A 23,074-nucleotide genomic window follows, 5' to 3' on the forward strand; every position below is an offset into this window, starting at 1 on the left:
TGAGTTTCGCTAATTGCGTGAGGATTTTCATGGGCTCATATGTACATATTATGGAAATTCACTTCATCACGGGTAAATGTCGCCTCATCTGTTACACAAACATAAGCAGGAAATGCATTCGTTGATCACAATCCGGGGGTAAAATCTTTGGAACTGGCTGCAGATGATAGGGGTGCAACACCTGGTGCCTTAAGAGGCGATGTACGGTACGAGATTAATTAGCTGACCACGTCCTTCTCCTCGAGAAATAACACTTCCCATATCTCGCAGCTGCTGAACGTACTGTTGGATTATATTTGCAAATGGGGGGTGACATTGTGGCAATTGTTCCTACGTTCAGAAATAGTAAATACATCCTTTTTTCTCGGTTCATTATAAAACTAGTTTGTGCACAAACTAAAAAATTAAGCAAAGTAAGAAATAAGAATCTCGTTTTTAATGTAATAGGCACGCTATTTTTATTTTTTACTTTATAAAAATTACACCGTCATTATTGTGGAATTACAAAATAAAAACTTTTGTCTGGAATCTTTAACACTGATGGGCCGATGGACTATGCTTAATATTTAATAATTAAGTGAATAATGAATTCAATACAAATACAAAATCAGTTTTGACAATGTAACCTAACCTTCTTTTAGTATTACTGGTATTAGATTATACCGACTTAAATTATAAGGTTGCATCTCGGGTCGCTTAAAAACATTTCCAAAGTTTTTAATAAATAACACAGGGTCGGCCTTCATTTTCGTTGAATCAATGAACTTTGATTTATAAAAAAAAAAAACGCGAAGATAAAACTTTTTCGTATAAGACTTTTCTATTACAAATAATATCATCAGGAAGCTGTAATTTAACTTTTATAGATTATACACGCCACACCCTGTATAGTTAGTTGAACAGTATTCTGTAGATCACGGGTGTTTTATTTATTTTATTTTCATGTCCCTAATAGGTGCACCTTTGAGAACAATGAAGAGTGCCTGGAATGGTATAACCGCATTGTTAAGGCCGCCGAGCCGTCTAGAGATATAAAGCAATTGTTCGCCTTTTACCACTTCTTCTGGTCGAAGCAGAAGGATTACGATGAGGTGATTAGGAGGTTAGAGAACCAAAGAAGGTACACGTTCGACAAGGAGATGTTTGCCAACGAGGTAAGTCGAGATACGAATGTGTCGGTACGTATACGTATATACACGATGTTAATTGAGTGTGACAGCGAATCGCCCCTTAAAGTTTGTCGATGTACTTTATCAACACCCTGTATGTTTCTTTGTCAAACTTAGATGATTCGACTACAATTCGAAGGTGATTCATGGAGGATATCTAAAGTGAATGAAAATTACAAGCTGTGTCCCACCTATCCTCCCTATCTCCTGGTTCCGTCTTGTATTAACGACGATGTGCTTGAAAACGTCGCCAAGTTCAGGAGCTCCAGGAGGATACCTGCTGCCGTTTGGAGGTAAATTCCTTTTCGCCATCCCCGATTTTATTTCTCGATTATAATCTCGTACTTTTCGAAGGCATACCAGGAACGGGGCGGTCATAGCACGCTGCAGCCAGCCGGAAGTGGGCTGGCTGGGTTGGCGTTCGGATCACGACGAGGAGCTGATAAAGGCCATTTCGGCGGCCTGCAACTTCGACCGTTCCCAGAGGGCCAACTTTGAGAAGGAGTCCAACTTGTCGCATTCTCCCGGCTCGCTGCATTCTGACGATTCGTTGCAGTTCACCAACGAGATCAACCAGACGGAAAAGAAGGTAGGGGCGGGGGTCATCGGTAGAAGTCTTGTCGATTGTTAATGATACGTGTTTTAGGTACTAATAATGGATGCCAGGTCGTACACGACCGCGGTAGCCAACAGGGCGAGAGGCGGCGGTTGTGAATGCCCCGAGTATTATCCAAACTGCGAGATCCAGTTCATGAACCTGGCCAACATACATTCCATAAGGAAGAGTTTCCACGCTCTGAGACAGCTCTGCACCTCCTCGGCCGACCAGCCCAAGTAAGACCTCTAGTTCTTTTTCCATTTTTTAGTAGTGCCTTATTTTTAAAGGCGGCAAGTTATAAGATTTAGGAGCTAAATCTAATGGGAATCTTCATCTGCTAAATGGCGTACTACTTACATACACATTTCTATCATAATAGTCCAAGCATTCTGTCACGGATTAATGTTAAATTTGCAGAAATTATTACCTGGACAAAAAAAAATATGACCGTATAGAAAATTAAATTTTAAATCGAGTTTCTTGTTCTTTAAACTCCATCCAAAATGGCGAACACGGTTAAAAGAAATCGCGAAGTTGCAAAAAACGGTTTTTCTAAATAAACTAAAAAAATATAGCTCCTATCGAAAAATTTTAAATGAGAAAGTTGTAGTTTTTAAAAAGATCTGTCGACTGATTTTTTGTAAGTATCGATTGCTTTGTTACTTTTCGAGATATATCGAAAAAACCGTTAAAAATCTTCTCTTTTCTCTTCTTCTATAACTCGTTTACATTTACGTACCCATATTTGCTATTTACTGCAAGCATAGCCCGCGGCAAGCCAAAAAAGTACATTTTTGAAATATTTAAATATATTAATTATTTTTCAATATATCGATTTTTTGAAAAAAAGGCGCTCCCGAAAATTGGCTAGATCTTTTCAGCGGATAGACCTACAGTAACTATTTTCGGTTTATTTTCTTTGTAAAGAGTTATATTATCATGCTGTTAAAAAATGTTGACGATTTTATTAATTTTAAGGATCAAAAAATGACTGAAAAAGTTGCACTTTTTTGGGTGTTTTTTTTTCAAATAACTACATATTTCAAATTTTACTTTATGAAAATGACTTAAAGAAAGAAACTGCTGACATTTTTCACGAATTAAAAAAAAAATGTTTTTCTACGACCTGGAGCCGAGATAATTTTTGTATTTTTTACGTGAAGTCTAAATGGCTCGCGCTTGCAAAATCTTTGATATCTCGGCTTCTGGACCACGTACAAAAATTCTTTAATACTTAATCCGGGGTAGCTAAGCACGAATATTATAGTCATTTTCGCCTTAGAAGCAAAATAGTCCCGTAAATGTTTAGTTTTTATTTAAATTACAATTATTTTTGCATTTATCGTCATTTTAATGATTAGGGTATTTTTCGTGTAATACCTTAATTTTTTTGCTTCATTAATAATACTGACGTTGTACCTACTTGTTGCTGGCTTTTTAACAATTACTTCATCATTTCAATAATTAATTAATTTTGGTGTAAAAAAAATTTAAAGAATTTAATTTATTTACAAAAATATTTAATAATTATACAACTATGTATAAAATATCTATAAAATTATTACAATGAAAACTAACAAGTATCCGATATAGATAAAATTCTAACTAATGATATTGGTAGCCTTATTTTTATTCAGTTTGTTGTCAATAGTGGGAAAATTAGAGGCCAAATTTCAAGAAAAACACCAAATTTTCTCAATTGTCGACGTTTCGTCACTTATCATGACATCCTCAGGACAATTACAGATTTAAGTGCTTCACTGTGTTTTCCTAGTCTCGTTATACATAGTATGTCATATAACAATCTTGGACAGTATAGATATAGGTATAGAATAGCGTACACATACATCAAGATCATGTATTAAAATATGTATGTATATTTTGTATGTCACGATAAGTGACGAAATGTCGACAATTGAGAAAATTTGGTGTTTTTCTTGAAATTTGGCCTTTAATTTTCCCACTATTGACAACAAACTGAATAGATAAAATTATTTATCGAATGAAATTCTTCTATTCTTTGTCGGATTGTCTTTTGATTCATTTTCTTGTTCGTCGTCCATATTTTCGTAAAGAAGTATAATAAATGTAAAATAAATATATAAGTTTAATAAAAACTAAACATTTACGGGACTATTTTGCTTCTAAGGTGAAAATGACTATAATATTCGTGGTTTAGCTACCCCAGATTAAGTACAAAAGAATTTTTGTATGTGGTCCAGAAGCCGAGATACCAAAGATTTTGCAAGCGCGAGCCATTTAGACTGCACGTAAATAATACAAAAATGATCTCGGCTCCAGAAGGTCGTAGAAAACATTTTTTTTTTTAAATTCCTGAAAAAATGTCAGCAGGTTCTTTCTTTAAAAGTCATTTTCATAAAATGAAAATTGAAATATGTAGTTATTTGAAAAAAAAACACCCAAAAAAGTGCAACTTTTTCAGTCATTTTTTTTATCCTTAAAATTAAAAAAAAAGTCAACATTTTTTAACAGCATGATAATATAACTCTTTACAAAGAAAATAAACCGAAAATCGTCACTGTAGGGCTATCCGCTGAGAAGATCTAGCCAATTTTCGAGAGCGCCTTTTTTTCAAAAAATCGATATATCGAAAAATAATTAATATTTTTAAATTTTTCAAAGATGTACTTTTTTGGTTTGCCGCGGGCTATGCTTGCAGTAAATAGCAAGTACGGGAACGTAGATGTAAACGAGTTATAGAAGAAGAGAAAAGAGAAGATTTTTAACGGGTTTTTCGATATGTCTCGAAAAGTAACAAAGCAATCGATACTTACAAAAAATCAGTCGATAGATCTTTTTAAAACCTACAACTTTGTCATTTAAAATTTTTCAATCGGTGCTATATTTTTTTAGTTTATTTAGAAAAACCGTTTTTTGCAACTTTGCGATTTTTTTTAACCGTGTTCGCCATTTTGGATCGAGTTTAAAGAACAAGAAACTCAATTTAAAATTTAATTTTCTATACGGTCATATTCTTTTGTCCAGGTAGTAATTTCTGTAAGCATTTCTCTATAATGCTTGGACTATAATCCATATAGGTTGTTTTTCATTTTATTTTCTTTCAAATTCCATCATGGAAACTGAATATTTTTTAGACATAAATAACTTTGTCAGATTTATACACTTAAACTTTACAAAACGCTTCACTAAATACCACTTGAGTCCTATTCAAAAATACACAGAAAGAAACAAAAATAAAACACGACACCGGGCCGTACAAATTCTATTTCAGTTCCAATAAATGTATTACTTTGCTACTGTAAAAATTGTGAAATTACCAAAGATAGAATGAAACGAAATGGTGGCAGATTTGTTTTGCCAAATTCGTTTTTCGTCCAGAAATGGAATCGTGCTTTGTAATTGCAAATTTTTCCAGTTGGTTCAGTCAGCTGGAGGGCACGCGCTGGCTACAGCACATGTCGGGTCTCATGAAGGCCGCCCTGACGCTGGTCACCGCCGTGGAGAGGGACGAAAGGCCTGTCCTCGTGCATTGCTCGGATGGCTGGGATCGAACACCGCAGATCGTGGCATTGGCCGAACTACTGCTCGATCCTTACTACCGAACGATAGATGTGAGTGCCGGCATTTACAGTCAGTAACAAAAGTTTGATGATTTTTTGAAAAGTCCTTAATTCCTTTTTTGATCGTGTCAACTTCAGAATTCTGTGACAAAAGACAAATTTCAGGGCTTCCGGATCCTGATCGAGCGAGAGTGGCTGGCGTTCGGCCACAAATTCGCCGACCGATGCGGCCACTCCTCGGGCAGCGATGACCAGAACGAGAGGTGTCCCGTTTTCTTGCAGTGGTTGGATTGCATCCACCAAGTCCAGGCGCAGTATCCCTGTGCATTCGAGTTCTCTCCAACGTACTTGGTAATTATGGAGACGTCGGGAAAAAACGCCTTTCCCTCAACTTTTCTCTGTATTTTGCAGGTCAAGCTAGCGCAGCACATCTACTCCAACCTTTTCGGTACGTTCCTGTGCAATACGCTACAAGAACGCCTGAGCACCGTCAACGACAAGACCTTCTCCGTATGGGATTTCCTCAACTCGCCCTGTTTCAGGAACCACCTGTACGCGCCCCTCACCATCACTTCCAGTCGGAAGGCGAGTTTCGAGCTGCCTCCCGGGCCGCCCCTTTCCTGACCTAGTTTTTTTGCTTCGTTTTCAGGTGTTGTGGCCGCAGTGCAACGTGAGGGAGTTGAAACTGTGGTCCGAGGTGTACCTCGGCTCCATGGAGATCAACTTCAACACCGAGGTGGGCCCCAGCTGGTACCCCGGGCCGCCGGAGTTGTCCCCGCGCCACATGACCAAGACCCGCTCCTACGGCGACCTGAAGAACGTGGGGGACTTTTGTCAGAACCAGTACAGACGTTGTAGCGACCCCAGTATTAATTGTGATTCGTAAGTGTCTCGGTCGATCGCTTTTCCGTTCTTGTTGTTTTGGGATGGGTTTTTTTGCTGTTACGTTTTTCGTAATTTCGTTAATTTCGCCAATCTAGATTGCCCATTTATGAGACTAAAACTGCAATTCTACTTCCCAACGTTAAATTGTAAACACACGTTAAAATTTTTGTTGTAAGTTTGATGGTGTTGAGATCTAATAAGTTGAAACCAGTATGTGTCTGGTGGTTCTGCTGACGAGAATGATTTATTTTATTTCTAGCGATCTGATCAGATAATAATAATTTGTACGATAAAGAAATGGAAATAATAAAACTTGTTCTTTCCGCAGTAAGTTGACTGTCTTAGCCCCGGATATACCTCAACACGACCCAAACATGTCCCCGAACGGCCATCACGACCACACCGCCCAACCGGACTTCTACCCCAGCGACTTGGAGGACGTGGACTGCAAGCAGGACTGCCTGATGTTTAAGGATGCCGTCGTCACGGAAACCCTAACCGACGAGCAGATCGACGGCCTGGACCAGTGCGACTTCAGTAGACACTTGCCGTCGGCGAGGAGTGACGTTGACGTGGGCGTGGGGCGAAGAGTCGGCGATTCGGCCGATTTTTTAGGTGAAAATGTGATAAAACGTGAGACTGAAAGAATTAATAGTGATGTGGGCGGCTTAAGTTTGAACGGCGCCTGCCAGAAGGCCGTCCAGAACGGGGACTACATTCGTAACGATGATAGTGACGAAGTGAGCGGGCACGTGGAGGGGCGAGCGGTGGAGTGCGAAGTAGGGCTGGACGGCAGGGTGAGCGGGGAGGTAGACGGTACCTCGTGCGGCACTGTCGGCGCTTTTTTAGATGAGAGGTCCGTCGAGACCAGCACTGAGACGCTCGTGTCCGAACACATGTGTAGGTGAGTTGCTTTTTCCGTTGTTAAAGAAACCGTCGTCGGTTTATCTAACCAGGGACTAGTGTTATACAGGGTGTCTCGAAATTCATGCAACAGAATTTGGTCACAGATTCTTAGGACAAATTTAGGGGACCCGTATTTTTTGTTTTTGCCGTCTTCCGGAGTTACAGCCCCCTGAAGTTCGCCCCCTAAGAATAATCTTTTTTTTATATCTCAGAACCCTGTTGTACGAGAATCACTAAATTTGGCACACATGGGTTTTACGACATGTGGAATCTGATGGTGCAACGTTTTTTGGCGGGGAACCCCCTTAAGACAGTTTTTCGTGGGCCCCCTTGTCTTTCGAGCCAAAAAAATTTGGTCGCATATTTAAATTTCTTAAAAATTATCAGTCCACTTGAAAGCCATTAAATTTAGAAACTTTTCGAGAAAAATGTCAAAATGTGATTGAATGCATATCCTAATTAGCCATTTTCCTCAAAAACATTGCGTTTTACGAAACAAACATCAAGAGACGAAAAAGTTTCTATATTCAATGGCTTTCTAGCTGACTAATAATTAAAAAATACGGGTCCCCTGAATTTGTCTTAAGAATCTATGACCAAATTTTGGTACATGAATTTCGGAACACCCTGTATAATGTTTGAGAAATTATTTTCGGAGAATTTTCATCTGGCATAGCAGATTTGGGTTAAGAAACTCGAGATGCTTTTTGAAAAATTCCATTAGTCTCGACGATGAAATGAGAATAATGCTGAATATTCTTCGATTTTATTTTTCAATAATCACAAAAGCGATATTTAAGGGGTTATATCACTTTGAAGCCCAAAAAAAAATTTTTTTATAATAATCATGAACAACCAACACACCAATCGATTAAGCAACTCTTCAGGAGTAAGAAAATTTTTTTTTATGGAAAATTTGTTGCGAAATGGCTGCTGTAGTAGCGCATGAACAAAACTAAATTTTTCAAAGGTCCTCCGCGGCGAACAGAAGTCCCCTGAATCAACATCTGGAATCATAAAATTTTTTTTTCCATAAACTACATGAGTTTAGTTAATGAAGTACACACGGTCATAATTTTAGGAATTTTTTTTGCAAGCCACCACCATAAAAAACGAGTTTGTTTATACACAGAGCTCGTAAAGTTTGGAATAAATTCGAAAAATCGTTATTGAAGGGTTTTGACAGGAAATCCTCGGACACGTCAACTTTAGTTTATAAAATGTCACTTTTTTCAGCCATCGACTTTTATTTTGTTTCGTTTGTTTTTGATGTATGACGTCATCGGCAATTTTTTTAAATGGCAGCCCATATTTTTTTCCACGGATTTCGATAGAGCACATTTTTCTGAGTACGAATATGTCAAAAACGTATGACCTTCAAGATGGAAGTTTTCGAGATATTCGGTTCCAAAGTTTCAAGAATACATTATACAAGCGATGACAAAATACTAATCATTTATCAAGGAAGCGCTGGAAAAATTACAGTTTTGATAGTTGAAGTTTGTCCTCGCAAGTTTGTGTTTTATTTTAAGTTGATTAATCATTATTCTATCAGAATTCATTTTATTTGAAAATGGTCCGTCGTTTGAGTGAAAGGGAAAGAATCGAAATTTTTATGATCAGTTACGGAGCATGAATATTATGTCAAAAACGTACGACCTTCAAGATGGAAGTTTTCGAGATAATAGACAGTTTAAAACACAAACTTGCGAGAACAAACTTCAACTATCAAAACTGTAATTTTTCCAGCGCTTCCTTGATAAATGATTAGTATTTTGTCATCGCTTGTATAATGCATTCTTGAAACTTTGGAACCGAATATCTCGAAAACTTCCATCTTGAAGGTCATGCGTTTTTGACATATTCGTACTCAGAAAAATGTGCTCTATCGAAATCCGTGGAAAAAAATATGGGTTGCCATTTAAAAAAATTGCCGATGACGTCATAGATCAAAAACAAACAAAACAAAAAAAAAGTCGATTGCTAAAAAAAGTGACATTTTATAAACTAAAGTTGACGTGTCCGAGCATTTCCTGTCAAAACCCTTCAGTAACGATTTTTCGAATTTATTCCAAACTTTACGAGCTCAGTGTATAAAAAAAATCCTGTTGATCAATTGTAAAAATCGTGTGTGCTTCACTAGATAATCACACGATGAAGTTACAGTTCAATTTTCAAGTTTGAGAATGCTGTAACTTTTAGAAATCATAATAAAATGGACAATGTGGATTTTCCAGCCGTGTATAATAACGTTTTTTTTGCTTGTGATGACATCTATAGTTCACCTTTGAAGTAATTTCTCGATGATCGGTAGGTTATAGGCGTTTTTACGTGCACGAAATTAAAAACTGCTGTGTCGAGGATAGAAGCGAAATCTGCTATTTTTACACTTTGGAAAATTTAATTTTACGGAATCTTTTTCATGCAAAAAAATTTTTGATTATGAATCTAGGAATGTTTTAACGTATTTTAAGCCAATAAAAAAAATTCAAAAAAAAAGTTTTTCAAAGTGATATAACCTCTTAATGCAGTTGTGTCATTGGAGTGGATCGTGCCAGTGGTGTAGCGCGAAATTTCAGAAAGTGATTTTTTTGTATGTGAACAATGAATATTCTCAATTGCACATCGAGAACGTTTTCACTTTTATAACGCTACAAGGGAAGTGCCCACATAAATAATAGAGGTTCTATAAAATTTTTTGTTGATACTGCTTAACCTCAAAGTTGAAAAATTTATCTTGTTTACCACTGCATAAACAATATAAAAAAAGGCCTTGGGAAAAAAAATATTTTGGAACGTCGACTTTTCATAACAAAAATTTATAAGGCCTACCGCCATTATTTCACCGAGTTTTATTTACATGCCTCCAAGTCAATTGTTTATTTCCGTTATTCTCTGTATTCGGGTTATTATTAACACTATTTCAGTTCAGTTCAACGCTGTCTGGCGAAAACTGTTTTTATATTGAAGGACTATTTTATGTTTATCCGAGCTTTATTTGGAAGGAGTATCGGAATAAACAATTTAAACCGAGGGGCGATCCGCTGATGTAATCTTCGTACGTTTGCCCTGGAATCTGTATCTAATATACATAATCTTATCTGTAATCTATGTAATCTATCTGTAATCTACGTAATCTTATCTGTAATCCTCGCTGTAATCTATGTAATCAGCTAATGAATTTCGTCGATGTAGTCGTTGTACAACGCCCCCTACATCATTTTCCAAAGAATGCCACAGAAACCTCGACAGAAACCTATATGGTGCGATTGGGGCAATCCGCCAAGGAAAAAACAGACGAAGATTACAAAATTTCTGAAATCTCTTGTAATGTATCTGCAGATTTCAATATCAATTCAAAAAATATTACAAATTTCATATAAATAATCAAGATTACAACACATTTCAGGAGATTTCAGAGTTATTTTAGTAGATTTCAATGATTACTTAAGATTTCAATAGGATTATTAGAAATTAAAAGAATATTTCAAAATTTCTTAATAAGGTTTCAAGGAATACGGGAAGATTACAATAAGTTTTGAATGTCCATTTGAACAAAAATAATTGAATTAACTTCAAATGTCATTCATTTCATTCATTAACAGTAGTACTTTGATTAAGAATTTCCAGTATCAGGCATTTTTTGGGCAAAAATTGTAACATTCTGATTAAGTTTTTTGTTCGAATGAACGTTAAAAACATTTTGTCATGACAAAAATGATAATGCTATTTTGAAAGTAGGTAAGTATTTTCCCAAAAACTAATAAATAAAAAATATATTAAGCTTTTATTAATACTTGCATTTAATACTTTACTTGTATACAGTGTGTTTAAAAAAGACGCGGCAATATTTAAGGGAGTGATTGCTCAGGTCAGTTTATAAAAAAAGTCCTATAAACATAGGTCCGCAAACGCTTCGTTACCGATCTACAGAATGTGAAATTTCATTAAAAAACAGTAAAAATTAAATTTCTCTAAAACGCAGCCCCTTATTATTACCTACTACAAACAACAGTATGTACCACATTTCAAAAATCAATCAAATTTGATAATTTGAATTTCTTTGTTCAATAATTTAAATTTCTCAATTAAAACAACATTGGGTTTAGGTGCGCAATAAAATGTTTTTTATTTTTTTACTCAATAACGGTGTGACGTACGGTGCGTATAATCTGAGGAAAGCTTTCTTCTTCATAATTGAACAAGGAATTAAAAAATTATATTTTTAGAAAAACCAGCGGGGTCCTATTTTTTTCATTAAAAATAGCTAGTCACTGGTAAGACTAAAAAATCGTTTTGTATTGCAAAGTACGCGTCTGCCATAGCTATTGACAGGCCTAAAATTTCATTATAATATCAAGAGGTTTTGGAGAAATTTAATTTTTACTGTTTTTTTAATGAAATTTCAACATTCTGTAGATCGGTAACGAAGCGTTTGCGGACGTATGTTTATAGGAACTTTTTTTTATAAAATGATCTGGGCAATCGCCCCCTTAAATATTGCCGCGTCTTTTTTAAATACACTGTATACAGGTAAAGTATTAAATACAAGTGTTAATAAAAGCTTAAAATATTTCTTATTATTTATTTTTTGGGAAAATGTTTATTTTATGTTACTTCTATTTTTTTATTTTTATTAGTTTATTGGATTATTATATTTTTATCTTTCAATAAAAATATATACTTACCTACTTTCAAAATGGCGTTATCATTTTTGTCATGACAAAAAGTTTTTAACGTTCATTCGAACAAAAACTTAATCAGAATGTTACAATTTTTGCGTAAAAATGATACTGGAAATTCTTAATCAAAGCACTACTGTTAATGAATGAAATGAATGACAGTTGAAGTTAATTCAATTATTTTTGTTCAAATGGACATTCAAAACTTATTGTAATCTTCCCGTATTCCTTGAAATATTATTAAGAAATTTTGAAATCTTCTTTTAATTTCGAATAATCCTATTGAAATCTTAAATAATCATTGAAATCTACTAAAATAACTCTGAAATCTCCTGAAATGTTTTGTAATCGGTTGAAAGATATTGTAATCTTGATTATTTATATGAAATTTGTAATTTTTTTTTAATCGATATTGAAATCTGCAGATACATTACAAGAGATTTCAGAAATTTTGTAATCTTTGTACGTTTTTTCCTTAGCGGATCGCCCCTCGATTTAAACTCTTTTCCCTTTTTACAATCGCTAAGATTAAGGGTTTCATGTTACTGAATATCGGAGACAAATGTTTGGCATTTTAGGAAGTTTTGAGTCTTCGCATAAACTACAGCTTCGCCCAATATCGATTGTTGCCCTTTTTTGTGACTCCGGTTTTTGTGATCAGTCCGCCTTTAGACTGTAATTTTTATAATGTAGTTTATGAGAAGAAACCTCTGACAAATGATAATACTTATAACGCCTGACTTTTTTTGCAGTTCGTCCCCAAAAGAAATCAACGGATTCGAAAAAGTCCAAAGTCCAATAGAAAGTAGTGATATGACTGATGGTTGTGCTCAAAAATTTAAATTTAGCCAAGGAGCTCACAGGTGATTAGCGTAGTCTTAAAATAAAAAGGCGTCGTTTGAATTGGGGAGCGTTGTTCTCCTCGTTGCCGATTTGTGCAGAGACCTAATATGAGATCACACTGAGATTCGCAAACTAGACGCAGTGCTTTAAAAAAATAGTAACACGTACTTTCTATTAAAAACTTGAGATGGCTTTAAAATATATTTCAAAACAATCAGATTAGTGTTGATCAGGTTTGCCTTTCGATATAAGTATACGAATATTTGTTAACAACATTGAATAAATCATGCAAAAAATATTAATTTTTTAAAAATATTTAGCCAGTCCGGTGCCTTTGTACAGATTGTTTATAGGCTATTGATTATAAGATTTTAAATGGAACTATGACGTCCAAGATATTTTATTGCATGAATCGTTCAAAAGGTCATTTTAGATGAAAAAATCGCGGAGTGCTATTAAATTAGAGGGTGGAAGTTGGAGATAGGGGTGAAAATGTACCCCTTTCAGTTTTTTAATTGTAGCTCGAAAACTAAGCAAAATTTCACTATAGTTCATAGGAAAATTATTTAGAAAAAAAATTTTATGCAAAAAATCATTAATAAACAATTTTAAAAAAGCAAAAAATAAGATTTTTTGAGTTTATTTACTTTTTTGACTAATCCTTATTTATTATTAACAAATAAAACTTTTGAAAGAATTTTTTAATAAGTAAAGAACCAATTTGTTGTAAAAATAATAAGAATTATAACCATTATTGTTTTGAAAATGACAAAAAATTAGTCAAAAAAGTAAAAAAAAATCAAAAAATAGAAAACTGACCGCACCTTATGTCTCTTTTCGATTGTTTTTTCACAGTCGCCAGCACAGTGTCGGCGACCAGAGGTCGAGGTGTTCCGGTTCGCCCTACAGCAACGGGTGGGACGCCACTTTCCAGGGTGCGTCTCAGAAGAATAACCTCAACTCATATCAGTATACGTTGGGTGATGACGGATTGATACCGCTCAGGTGTGTCGTCCAGGAACGGTTGGACCAAATCATAGACGAACACAAGGTGAGGGAGTGCCCAACCGTCATGTAGAAAAAAAACAGACCTCTATTGAGGTGGTACCCCCCCCATTCTCATTGCAATCATTGTCACTGACCTCGGAAACATATAAAATATGGGTCACATATTATTTGTACAATATTTTGCTCATGTTGACAATATTTTTGACATTGACAGTCAGCGTCCTCATACACATGTGTATGTACAGGGTGGGCAAATAAGCGAGGTAAGCGTCTGTATCTCAGAAACTAATGATCGTAGAGAGCTACGGTAAAAAATTTTATAGGTAAAGTGGGCAAGGGAAAATGCTGGAAATTATTTTCAAGTTTCCAAGATGGCCGCCAGTGGGCGTTTCCACCATCTTGAATTACATAAAGTTACGTTTCTCGCGATTTTCCCCAATGAATGTAACAAAAAAGTATTTGCGTTTTAATGTTAACTTAAAGTCGAATATTTTTTGTAAAAACAATTTTTCTCTATCTTTCGAAATAAAGTGGTGGGGGGTATTTGAATGTTGTTTTAAATAAATGCCTGTAACTTCGAAACGGCTTAATGGATTTGGATAAATTTGGTATCATTGAAAAGAGCATTTCTTGGGCTTTTAGGTTTCTCGTAATCATGACAGTTGCGACCTACACGGCCGCCGATAGAGGGCGTTATTCGATATTATAACCAAAATATTGGATTTTCTCAAAAAATTTAAATGCGATGATATGACTTTTTTTAGACTAGAAAATAGACAAATGACCAACCAATAAGCCTGCGCAAACCGCATCTTAATATCTTTTTCCTAACTCAAATTATTAAAAAAAATACTAAACCAGGAAAATTCATATATCCCCATTTAAAAATGCATCGGTTGCTTTCGATAAGAAGGCAAGTAGTAGGCCATGGACACGACAATCGCCTAACAAAAATATTGCCAAGTAACGTCAAACTTTTGTCACACGCAGCCTAATATTGTTGATTGCGTATAATTTGAGTACTTTTTAATCAAAATGCCTCTCACAAATAATGAAGCCGTTGACATGATTGCGATTTATTTCGAGTGTTTTCAAAATGCAGCTATAGCTGCAAGACAGTACGCGGCACGGTATCCAGATCGCCGTCATTACGGGAGAAGAATGTTTCCGCGCTTGGTACAGCGATTACGCGATACTGGAAGTTTTCGTCGTCCTAAACGTCGCAGGCGTCGCAATGGAAGGACCGAAGAAAACATTATCAATGTCTTGGCTTACATAGAATTTGATAGACATGTAGGAACTAGAACATTGTCTCTAGACTTGGGAATAGCACGAACAACTGTTAGAAATATTTTGAAAGATTATAGGTAAATAATTTTATCTTATTCCAAGTATCTTAGCACATACTCTCAAATACACAATTCAGTGTTATTCTGATTATATTATTTTTACGCATATGTTGTTTTTTACTTTTAGATTACATCCTTACCACATAGTTTTGCACCAGGCGCTAAATGAACAAGATTTCGATAATAGATTAAATTATTGTCAATGGATGCTAGGCATGCTTGAGGAAAACAGAAATTTCTTAACGGAAATTCTCTGGACCGACGAGGCTACCTTTAGTAGTGATGGTAGAGTAAACCGTCATAATATGCATTATTGGTCCGCTGAAAATCCGCATTGGTTAAGAGAAGTGCAGCACCAGGGACGCTGGAGCCTAAATGTGTGGTGCGGTATCATTGGGGACAGAATTATTGGACCTTATTTTTTTGATCAAGCTTTAACTGGTAACCGCTTCTTAGAGTTTTTGATCAACGACTTGCCAATTTTGTTGGAAGATGTGCCACTCGAAACTAGGAGAACTATGTTTCTGCAATTAGATGGTTGTCCGGCACATTATTCAATTAATGTCCGAAACCATATTAACGGGACCTTTCGAGAACGCTGGATAGGAAGGGGAAGCCTATTTCCTTGGCCGGCAAGATCTCCGGACTTGACATGTCTTGATTTTTACTTGTGGGGACGCTTAAAAGACATTGTTTTTCAAACTCCACCAACAACACGAATGGATATGGAAAACAGAATTCGAAACTCAATTCGTCAACTATCAGCGGTAGAAATCGAGGCTGCGGTTCTGTCGACTCAAGAAAGACTGGAACAATGTGTGGAATATGACGGAAGGCAATTTGAACACAGAAGGCATTAATCTTTTTTCAAAATCGGTCCTTTTCAGGACCACAACTTTATTTAAAAGGAAAATCGCTTATAAATACGAAAACGTGCGACTTAAAATCACAGCACTAAATAAACTGACATTTCTTGTGAATATTTTAGAGAGGAGTTTGTCTTTTATTTCCATGGCCTACTACTTGCCTTCTTATCGAAAGCAACCGATGCATTTTTAAATGGGGATATATGAATTTTCCTGGTTTAGTATTTTTTTTTAATAATTTGAGTTAGGAAAAAGATATTAAGATGCGGTTTGCGCAGGCTTATTGGTTGGTCATTTGTCTATTTTCTAGTCTAAAAAAAGTCATATCATCGCATTTAAATTTTTTGAGAAAATCCAATATTTTGGTTATAATATCGAATAACGCCCTCTATCGGCGGCCGTGTAGGTCGCAACTGTCATGATTACGAGAAACCTAAAAGCCCAAGAAATGCTCTTTTCAATGATACCAAATTTATCCAAATCCATTAAGCCGTTTCGAAGTTACAGGCATTTATTTAAAACAACATTCAAATACCCCCCACCACTTTATTTCGAAAGATAGAGAAAAATTGTTTTTACAAAAAATGTTCGACTTTAAGTTAACATTAAAACGCAAATACTTTTTTGTTACATTCATTGGGGAAAATCGCGAGAAACGTAACTTTATGTAATTCAAGATGGTGGAAACGCCCACTGGCGGCCATCTTGGAAACTTGAAAATAATTTCCAGCATTTTCCCTTGCCCACTTTACCTATAAAATTTTTTACCGTAGCTCTCTACGATCACTAGTTTCTGAGATACAGCCGCTTACCTCGCTTATTTGCCCACCCTGTACAGGGTGTCGCGTTTAAATGTGTTACAAGCCTGCAACTTTAATTTTTGGCCGATATCAAAAATTATTTTTTTGTAGAATGTTGACAGTTGGCAGTTGCAAAAATACCTTTTTGACTCCTGAGATCGTAAATAGCAGCATCTTTTTTTTTTTTTGGAAAAGGACAGGTTTTTCGATGTCCTTTTGTTTATTGTAAAGAAAGGAAAAATTCTAAAATCCCATGAAAGTGCTTTCATGAATACCCAAATCCTATTGAATGACAAAATTTACCCATAAAATAATAGACTCGGAATGAGAAAAAAAGGTAGTACATGTATTAGTCCAATCAAATTGTCGAAAGTACCTCATTTTTTTGTCAAAAAATGGTTCAGTAATTGAAAATATGTAAAAATTAGGAAAAATTTCGTAGAATCCAATGAACTACTTTATCCCACCTGAATTTTTGAGCTTCACTTTAAAATGGCGTCCAAAGTTCGCAAAAAACAGTTTCTTTCATTTATAAAAAAAAACTAAACATTTTACAAAAAAATTTTTCAAAAGTCGTGGCGATTTTTGGAAATAAAAAATTTTCTCGGCCCCTGTTGGTCGTAGGACAGATTTTTTTTTTAAATCGTGAAAAAATGTCAACTTTCGAATGTCAGTATCGACATTTTGATACGAATGGAAATCAAAAAGTTAATCAGTTTTATGGCACCGAAAAAAAAAACAATTTTTCAAACGTTTTTGCGATATTTGAAATCGATTTGAGGCTCGCCCAATATTTGCCCATAATAGTGTAATTATTAAAGAAAATTTTAAACCCAACCCCGTTCCTAACAAAAAATTTGGCGGCCTATGAATTATGGGGAATTTACAAAAACGCTATTTTTTTCGAAAAACTCTATTTTTGCAAAAACTAAAATATTTTTCAATTTTGAAAAAGTCATTTCATTTTACTCACCAAGAGCTATCCTTTCATAAAAAAATATTTATTTTTGAAAGAGATACAGCTATTTGAAAAAATTGCGATCTTTAGCGGTTTTTTCGCAATAACTACTTAATTAATTTATTTATCGATTAAAACCGGTTTGGGCTTATTCAATCCGTATTAAAAATTCCTACAACTTTTGTGTAAAACATTTTTTTCTAAAATGTTTAGTATTTTCTATAAATAAAAAAAATTGTTTTTTTGCGGATGTTGGACGCCATCTTGAAAATTAAGCCCAAAAATTCAGGTGGGATAAAGTAGTTCATTGGATTCTACGGAATTTTTACATATTTTGAATAATTACTGAACTATTTTTTGGCACCTAAAAAAGTAATTTGATTGAACTATATGTACCACTATCCTTCGAGGGGTTGCCGCTATAGTTTTCATATCAGATTATTCCTTATGTCGTAATTGATTGAAAATAGTTCAAAACTGAATTTATTGCCATTTTTAGCATAAAAATTAATATAGCAACAAATTAGCACAAAATTCTCGGGGTGATATGAATCCCTTTCTCGTTGTGTGGGATTCCGACTTGAAGAGATAAAAAGGAAAAATATTTGTAGAGGGTAACTGGTCGTTTTGTATTTACAGAGGAAAGTGGACTTGTTGGAAAAAGAGCTGCACGTAACGAGACAGAACCTCATAAAGCAGTCCTGTCAAAGGTGCAACCACATGGACGGCGAACGTCAAGACGACAACGTAAGTAGACCCCCGCAGAATGTCCGTCCGGGACGCATATCTGTAGGCCTGTTTCCAAATTGTTATCGAAACAAATTCGTCGGATCTGTGGTTATTTCTCAAATGCGGGGTATGGGGAATCAATGTCAAATTTAATAAAAATTAATTTACTCTTTTTTTCGTTTGATGCCACGGTGAAAAGGAAAAAGTTTCAAATAAATGCACCTAAAAGGGATCAGTTAAAAGAAGTGATTTTATCAAATTAGTTCTGCCTAACCAGCGATATCTCTCTCTTCTCGTTTTTTATAAAATTGGCATTTTTGTGTGTAATTTTCAGTGAATGTATAGCAGCCTTTTGACGAGGGTTAAGCAAGTTGGAAACGTTATCTCTTCACTGTCACTGTACCACTTATACGAGTTTTCTGTGGGGTATAAGACTGTTTGCAAGCTGGCAATACATTCAGAATAAGGAAAAGCATGCCTTTACCTCTTACGTTTATCGTTACATTTCCTGAACTTTAACATGCCTGTTGGACGTACAAAAAATCGTGTACGATACAATGCAAACATAATTGCACCCCGCAGAATGCTTTTATGTAACTATTAACACGTGCTTTAAAAACAATCGAGTATTATTACAAATTTGTTGGACAAAACAGGAAAGGTACATTATCCGATGTTTTGCGTGTTCTTTCACTGCGAAAATTTAAAGAAATCCTTGTATTTTCAACGTTTTTATAGTTTAGATGGATTTTCTTGTTCTGTCATTTAAGACTAAAAGTGCGATTTCTTGTCTATAAACTGCCAGTCTTAAGGGGTTAAATAATTTTTTAGCTAGTTTTTTTTCTAAACGTTATAGTCCAATCATTATAGACATGAAACGGCCTGTTTCGGGAAAAAAATACTATTAGAAGTTTCTCTGCGGAATATTGTTCGGAAACGTGTTATAAACAAAATATCAAAAAATCAACTCGAGGCTAGTTGGGAACCTTTGTTTAACCTTTCAGTGGTCGCGCCAAATTTTAATAAATTAATGGTCGCACACGGTCTTAGAGACCAGTTCAAAAAAATATTTTATTAATAAAATATTATGGATAATTCTGAGGGGGAGTGAAAACTGTATGTAGAATTAATAGATTTGAGATATTTTTGAAATATTTATTCAATAAGACCATCATTTTTCAACATAGACAAAAAAATAAACAAAATAATGTCTCATCATATATACAGAGTGACCCATTTGAAAGCGGGCCACCCACATAACATTTTTATTTATGGAGCGATTTTGACGAAATTTTTTTTGAAATGTAGAGGGGGGAAAAGTGTATTTTGGGGCCAAGCGCCGTCCAGTTCTTTTTTAAACTAAGGCCTACTAGATCACATTCAGAGGCTGAAAAATCCAGAATCCATATTAGCGATTTTTTTAGAAAAAATCTGCGTACGCCACTGGATTCGGCGTCCCCTGAAATGGATCTGTACCAAATTTCATGAAAAAATATTCAACATTAACGATTCTGCGGCTAAATTGCTGTCAAATTGTTTATTATGCATAAAGAAACTTTTTATCTAGTAACCCATGCGATAATAAATCAATCACAACAAATATTTAATAACACGTTTAATAGACATCATTATACCAAAATACAATGAAACAGACAGAAAAATGAACGAGAAATTAACATAAAATTTACAAAAAATACAATAAAATAAAATTAACACACATGAATTAAATTAAATTCTGGAATTTTCAACTAAATCTTCATTTAATTGAATGCATTTATTGTATTGTTTTTGAATGTGTGCCATAACATTAGACAATTGATGTGTTGTAATTTCAGCGCATGCCTATCTTCTTCTTTCGCGCAGTTCTTCTGCATTCATTGGACGAGTGTAGTAAACTTTTTCTTTAATGAACCCCCATAAAAAAAATCTAGGAGAGGCAACATTTACAAAAATATTCATTCAATTAAATGGAGATTTAGTTGAAAATTCCAGAATTTAATTTAATTCATGTGTGTTAATTTTATTTTATTGTATTTTTTGTAAATTTTATGTTAATTTCTCGTTCATTTTTCTGTCTGTTTCATTGTATTTTGGTATAATGATGTCTATTAAACGTGTTATTAAATATTTGTTGTGATTGATTTATTATCGCATGGGTTACTAGATAAAAAGTTTCTTTATGCATAATAAACAATTTGACAGCAATTTAGCCGCAGAATCGTTAATGTTGAATATTTTTTCATGAAATTTGGTACAGATCCATTTCAGGGGACGCCAAATCCAGTGGCGTACGCAGATTTTTTCTAAAAAAATCGCTAATATGGATTCTGGATTTTTCAGCCTCTGAATGTGATCTAGTAGGCCTTAGTTTAAAAAAGAACTGGACGGCGCTTAGCCCCAAAATACACTTTTCCCCCCTCTACATTTCAAAAAAAATTTCGTCAAAATCGCTCCATAAATAAAAATGTTATGAGGGTGGCCCGCTTTCAAATGGGTCACTCTGTATATGTGAATAACAAAAATTAAAATACTGATAAAAGCTTAACGACATCAGATTTGTCTTCTCAAAACATAAAATAACCTATTTTTATACAGAAAAGTCATTGGTTTCAATCTCAAAAATAGCATGCAGATCATAAAATACAATAAAAATATTAGTGAGCATGCTGTCCAACATAAACTTCCATTTGACTGGTGTAAAACATTTTCGCATCAGATATTGCAAATATTTTTATACCATACCTATTTGGCTTACTTGGTATATATTGCCTAAACCCGCACCTACCTCTGAAAGCTTCCAGTTTTTCGTCAATTGTGACGTAGTCAGAATGGTTGTAACAATTTTTCAAATTTTTATTGAAATGATCAAATAGATCTCTTATGGGACCTAACTTATCTAGTGCAACTCTTTCCTGGCGCGTTTCAATGTCATCAAAGCGAACAAAACGTGGCAGTGTACGAAATCTTCTGAGGCCCATTGTGAGGCGAAATACTTCGATGCCAGTTCCGTCTTTCTTCCACAGATCCTCAGTATTTAGATGGTTGGCCTTTCTCACTCCTGCAAGATATAAAAGACCAATAAGTGCTCTTATTTCGTCCAGATTTGTTGGATATATGTCCCTGCTGCGACTGAAATTTTCTGTTTCTGCCTCTATTTTAATGTTGGTATAATGCACTATATTGTTTAGAATTTCGTTGTCAAAAAAACATTCCCATATTTCAACAGGAGAGGTTTTTTCTCTAACGCAATCCTTGCCACCAGGTAAGCGAAAAGTTAGATTTTCTTTCCTCGTTCTGACATTTTTGGGAGGGCAATGTTTGCTCCATTTGGTTCTATTATCTCTTCCCATAAGATATGACCCACTGGTTTTCATTTCCTCATCCTCATTATCATCGAAATCTTGATCTGTATCGCTATCTTCGGATCTTTCACCTACGTTATCCATTTCTCCTGGTTCTTCTTCGTCATCATATTCTTCATCAGTGGGTACTTCTTCTAATAGTCTCAATAATCTTTCTTGTTCTCTTTCATAGTCCATATCTGAATATTATTTAATAACTATATTATGAAACCAAAAAAAAGTAGATAATACTTACCAAAAAATATATTTCTTAACCACCAATACAAAATAAGTATCACAGAAATGTTATTGCATTAGTAGTCGCACCCGGTCTAAGACACCGTGTTTGCATATACCACACTTATAACGATCCCTAGGCTAATACTAACAGCGGCAATGTATAGACTAGAATATCCTTGAGAGGTAGATGGACGGAAACTCACGAATTTATCCGAATCTTTAAAATACGGTTGATTAACCAATGCGCCGGTCTCCCACACCGTGCGCGACCACTGAAAGGTTAAACAATGGTCAAAGTTACGGAAAAGTGGTTTTTTATCTCGCATAAAAAAACTATTAGTCATAGCGAAAAAAAGTTTATACAAATAAGGTAGGTATAGTATAATAAGCCTATAAAATGAGACAAGTCCGATTAAATTCCGATAATTTGTTTATGCGCAAGAGCTCAAAAATGGTCGAAAATGGCCGCTTTCTTCAATTGCTAATAATTAATGCAATTTTCATCGCAGACACTTGTAATTCAGGATTTTTGAAGGTCTGAACCCTTAATAAGTGGTAAAAATTTCAACCCGAAAGCTTCATTGGTTTGGCGTTGGCGGAATTTGTTATCTAACAAGATGCTATTTTCAATTCATTTTTCCCAAGCTCAAAGGCGTTGTAGAGTTTCGATCATTAGTTGCTTTTGTACCTAAATAGTTTTATTGACATATGCATTTACTGAGAATTTAATTTTTCAAATTTAATTTGTTTAAAAATGATTTTGAAAAAATTTTAATATTTATTAAATTGTTAAGATAGGTAATTATTATAAAATGAAATAGTAACGTCTATAGTTTAGTTAGTACTATTTTTCTTCAAATTTTAAAAAAAATCGTTCTAAGTTGATTAGAAGCTGATATAATTTTTTTTTTTTTATTTAATCAGTGACCATAGTTATTAATATTAAGAGCCGAAATTTGGCGAGAGTATACATTAAGAGCTATATTTTCATGTCCTACATTAACATTAAAAGGTGAATTCAACTATTTAATTGCAAAAAAGAAGACGGCGGTGATGCGTTCTATTACTCGGTCTAGCGAACGCGTGGGGAGAGAGAGGCGGAGCATGCGCATTACGTGCCTGGTTGCACACAGGAAAATGATCGAGCGGCTTCAAATC

At 34.9% G+C, this 23,074-nt stretch overlaps 1 protein-coding gene across 2 annotated transcripts in view; it reads left to right on the forward strand.

Moving 5' to 3' along the window:
• LOC108909653 (myotubularin-related protein 3) overlaps positions 1 to 23,074 on the forward strand; it is a 35,361-nt gene that overhangs the window by 4,567 nt on the left and 7,720 nt on the right. For both annotated transcript variants that reach the window (XM_018714043.1, XM_018714044.1), the window contains exons 3-14: positions 956 to 1,154; positions 1,287 to 1,462; positions 1,524 to 1,758; positions 1,816 to 2,003; positions 5,165 to 5,360; positions 5,475 to 5,660; positions 5,721 to 5,894; positions 5,959 to 6,191; positions 6,523 to 7,098; positions 12,535 to 12,645; positions 13,481 to 13,676; positions 18,246 to 18,353. In XM_018714043.1, coding sequence (XP_018569559.1) covers positions 956 to 1,154; positions 1,287 to 1,462; positions 1,524 to 1,758; positions 1,816 to 2,003; positions 5,165 to 5,360; positions 5,475 to 5,660; positions 5,721 to 5,894; positions 5,959 to 6,191; positions 6,523 to 7,098; positions 12,535 to 12,645; positions 13,481 to 13,676; positions 18,246 to 18,353 — 2,578 coding nt within the window. The remainder of the gene's footprint in view (positions 1 to 955; positions 1,155 to 1,286; positions 1,463 to 1,523; positions 1,759 to 1,815; positions 2,004 to 5,164; positions 5,361 to 5,474; positions 5,661 to 5,720; positions 5,895 to 5,958; positions 6,192 to 6,522; positions 7,099 to 12,534; positions 12,646 to 13,480; positions 13,677 to 18,245; positions 18,354 to 23,074) is intronic.

This window comes from Anoplophora glabripennis, unplaced genomic scaffold (assembly GCF_000390285.2).
Source record: "Anoplophora glabripennis isolate ALB-LARVAE unplaced genomic scaffold, Agla_2.0 scaffold529, whole genome shotgun sequence".
Lineage (NCBI taxonomy): Eukaryota > Metazoa > Arthropoda > Insecta > Coleoptera > Cerambycidae > Anoplophora > Anoplophora glabripennis.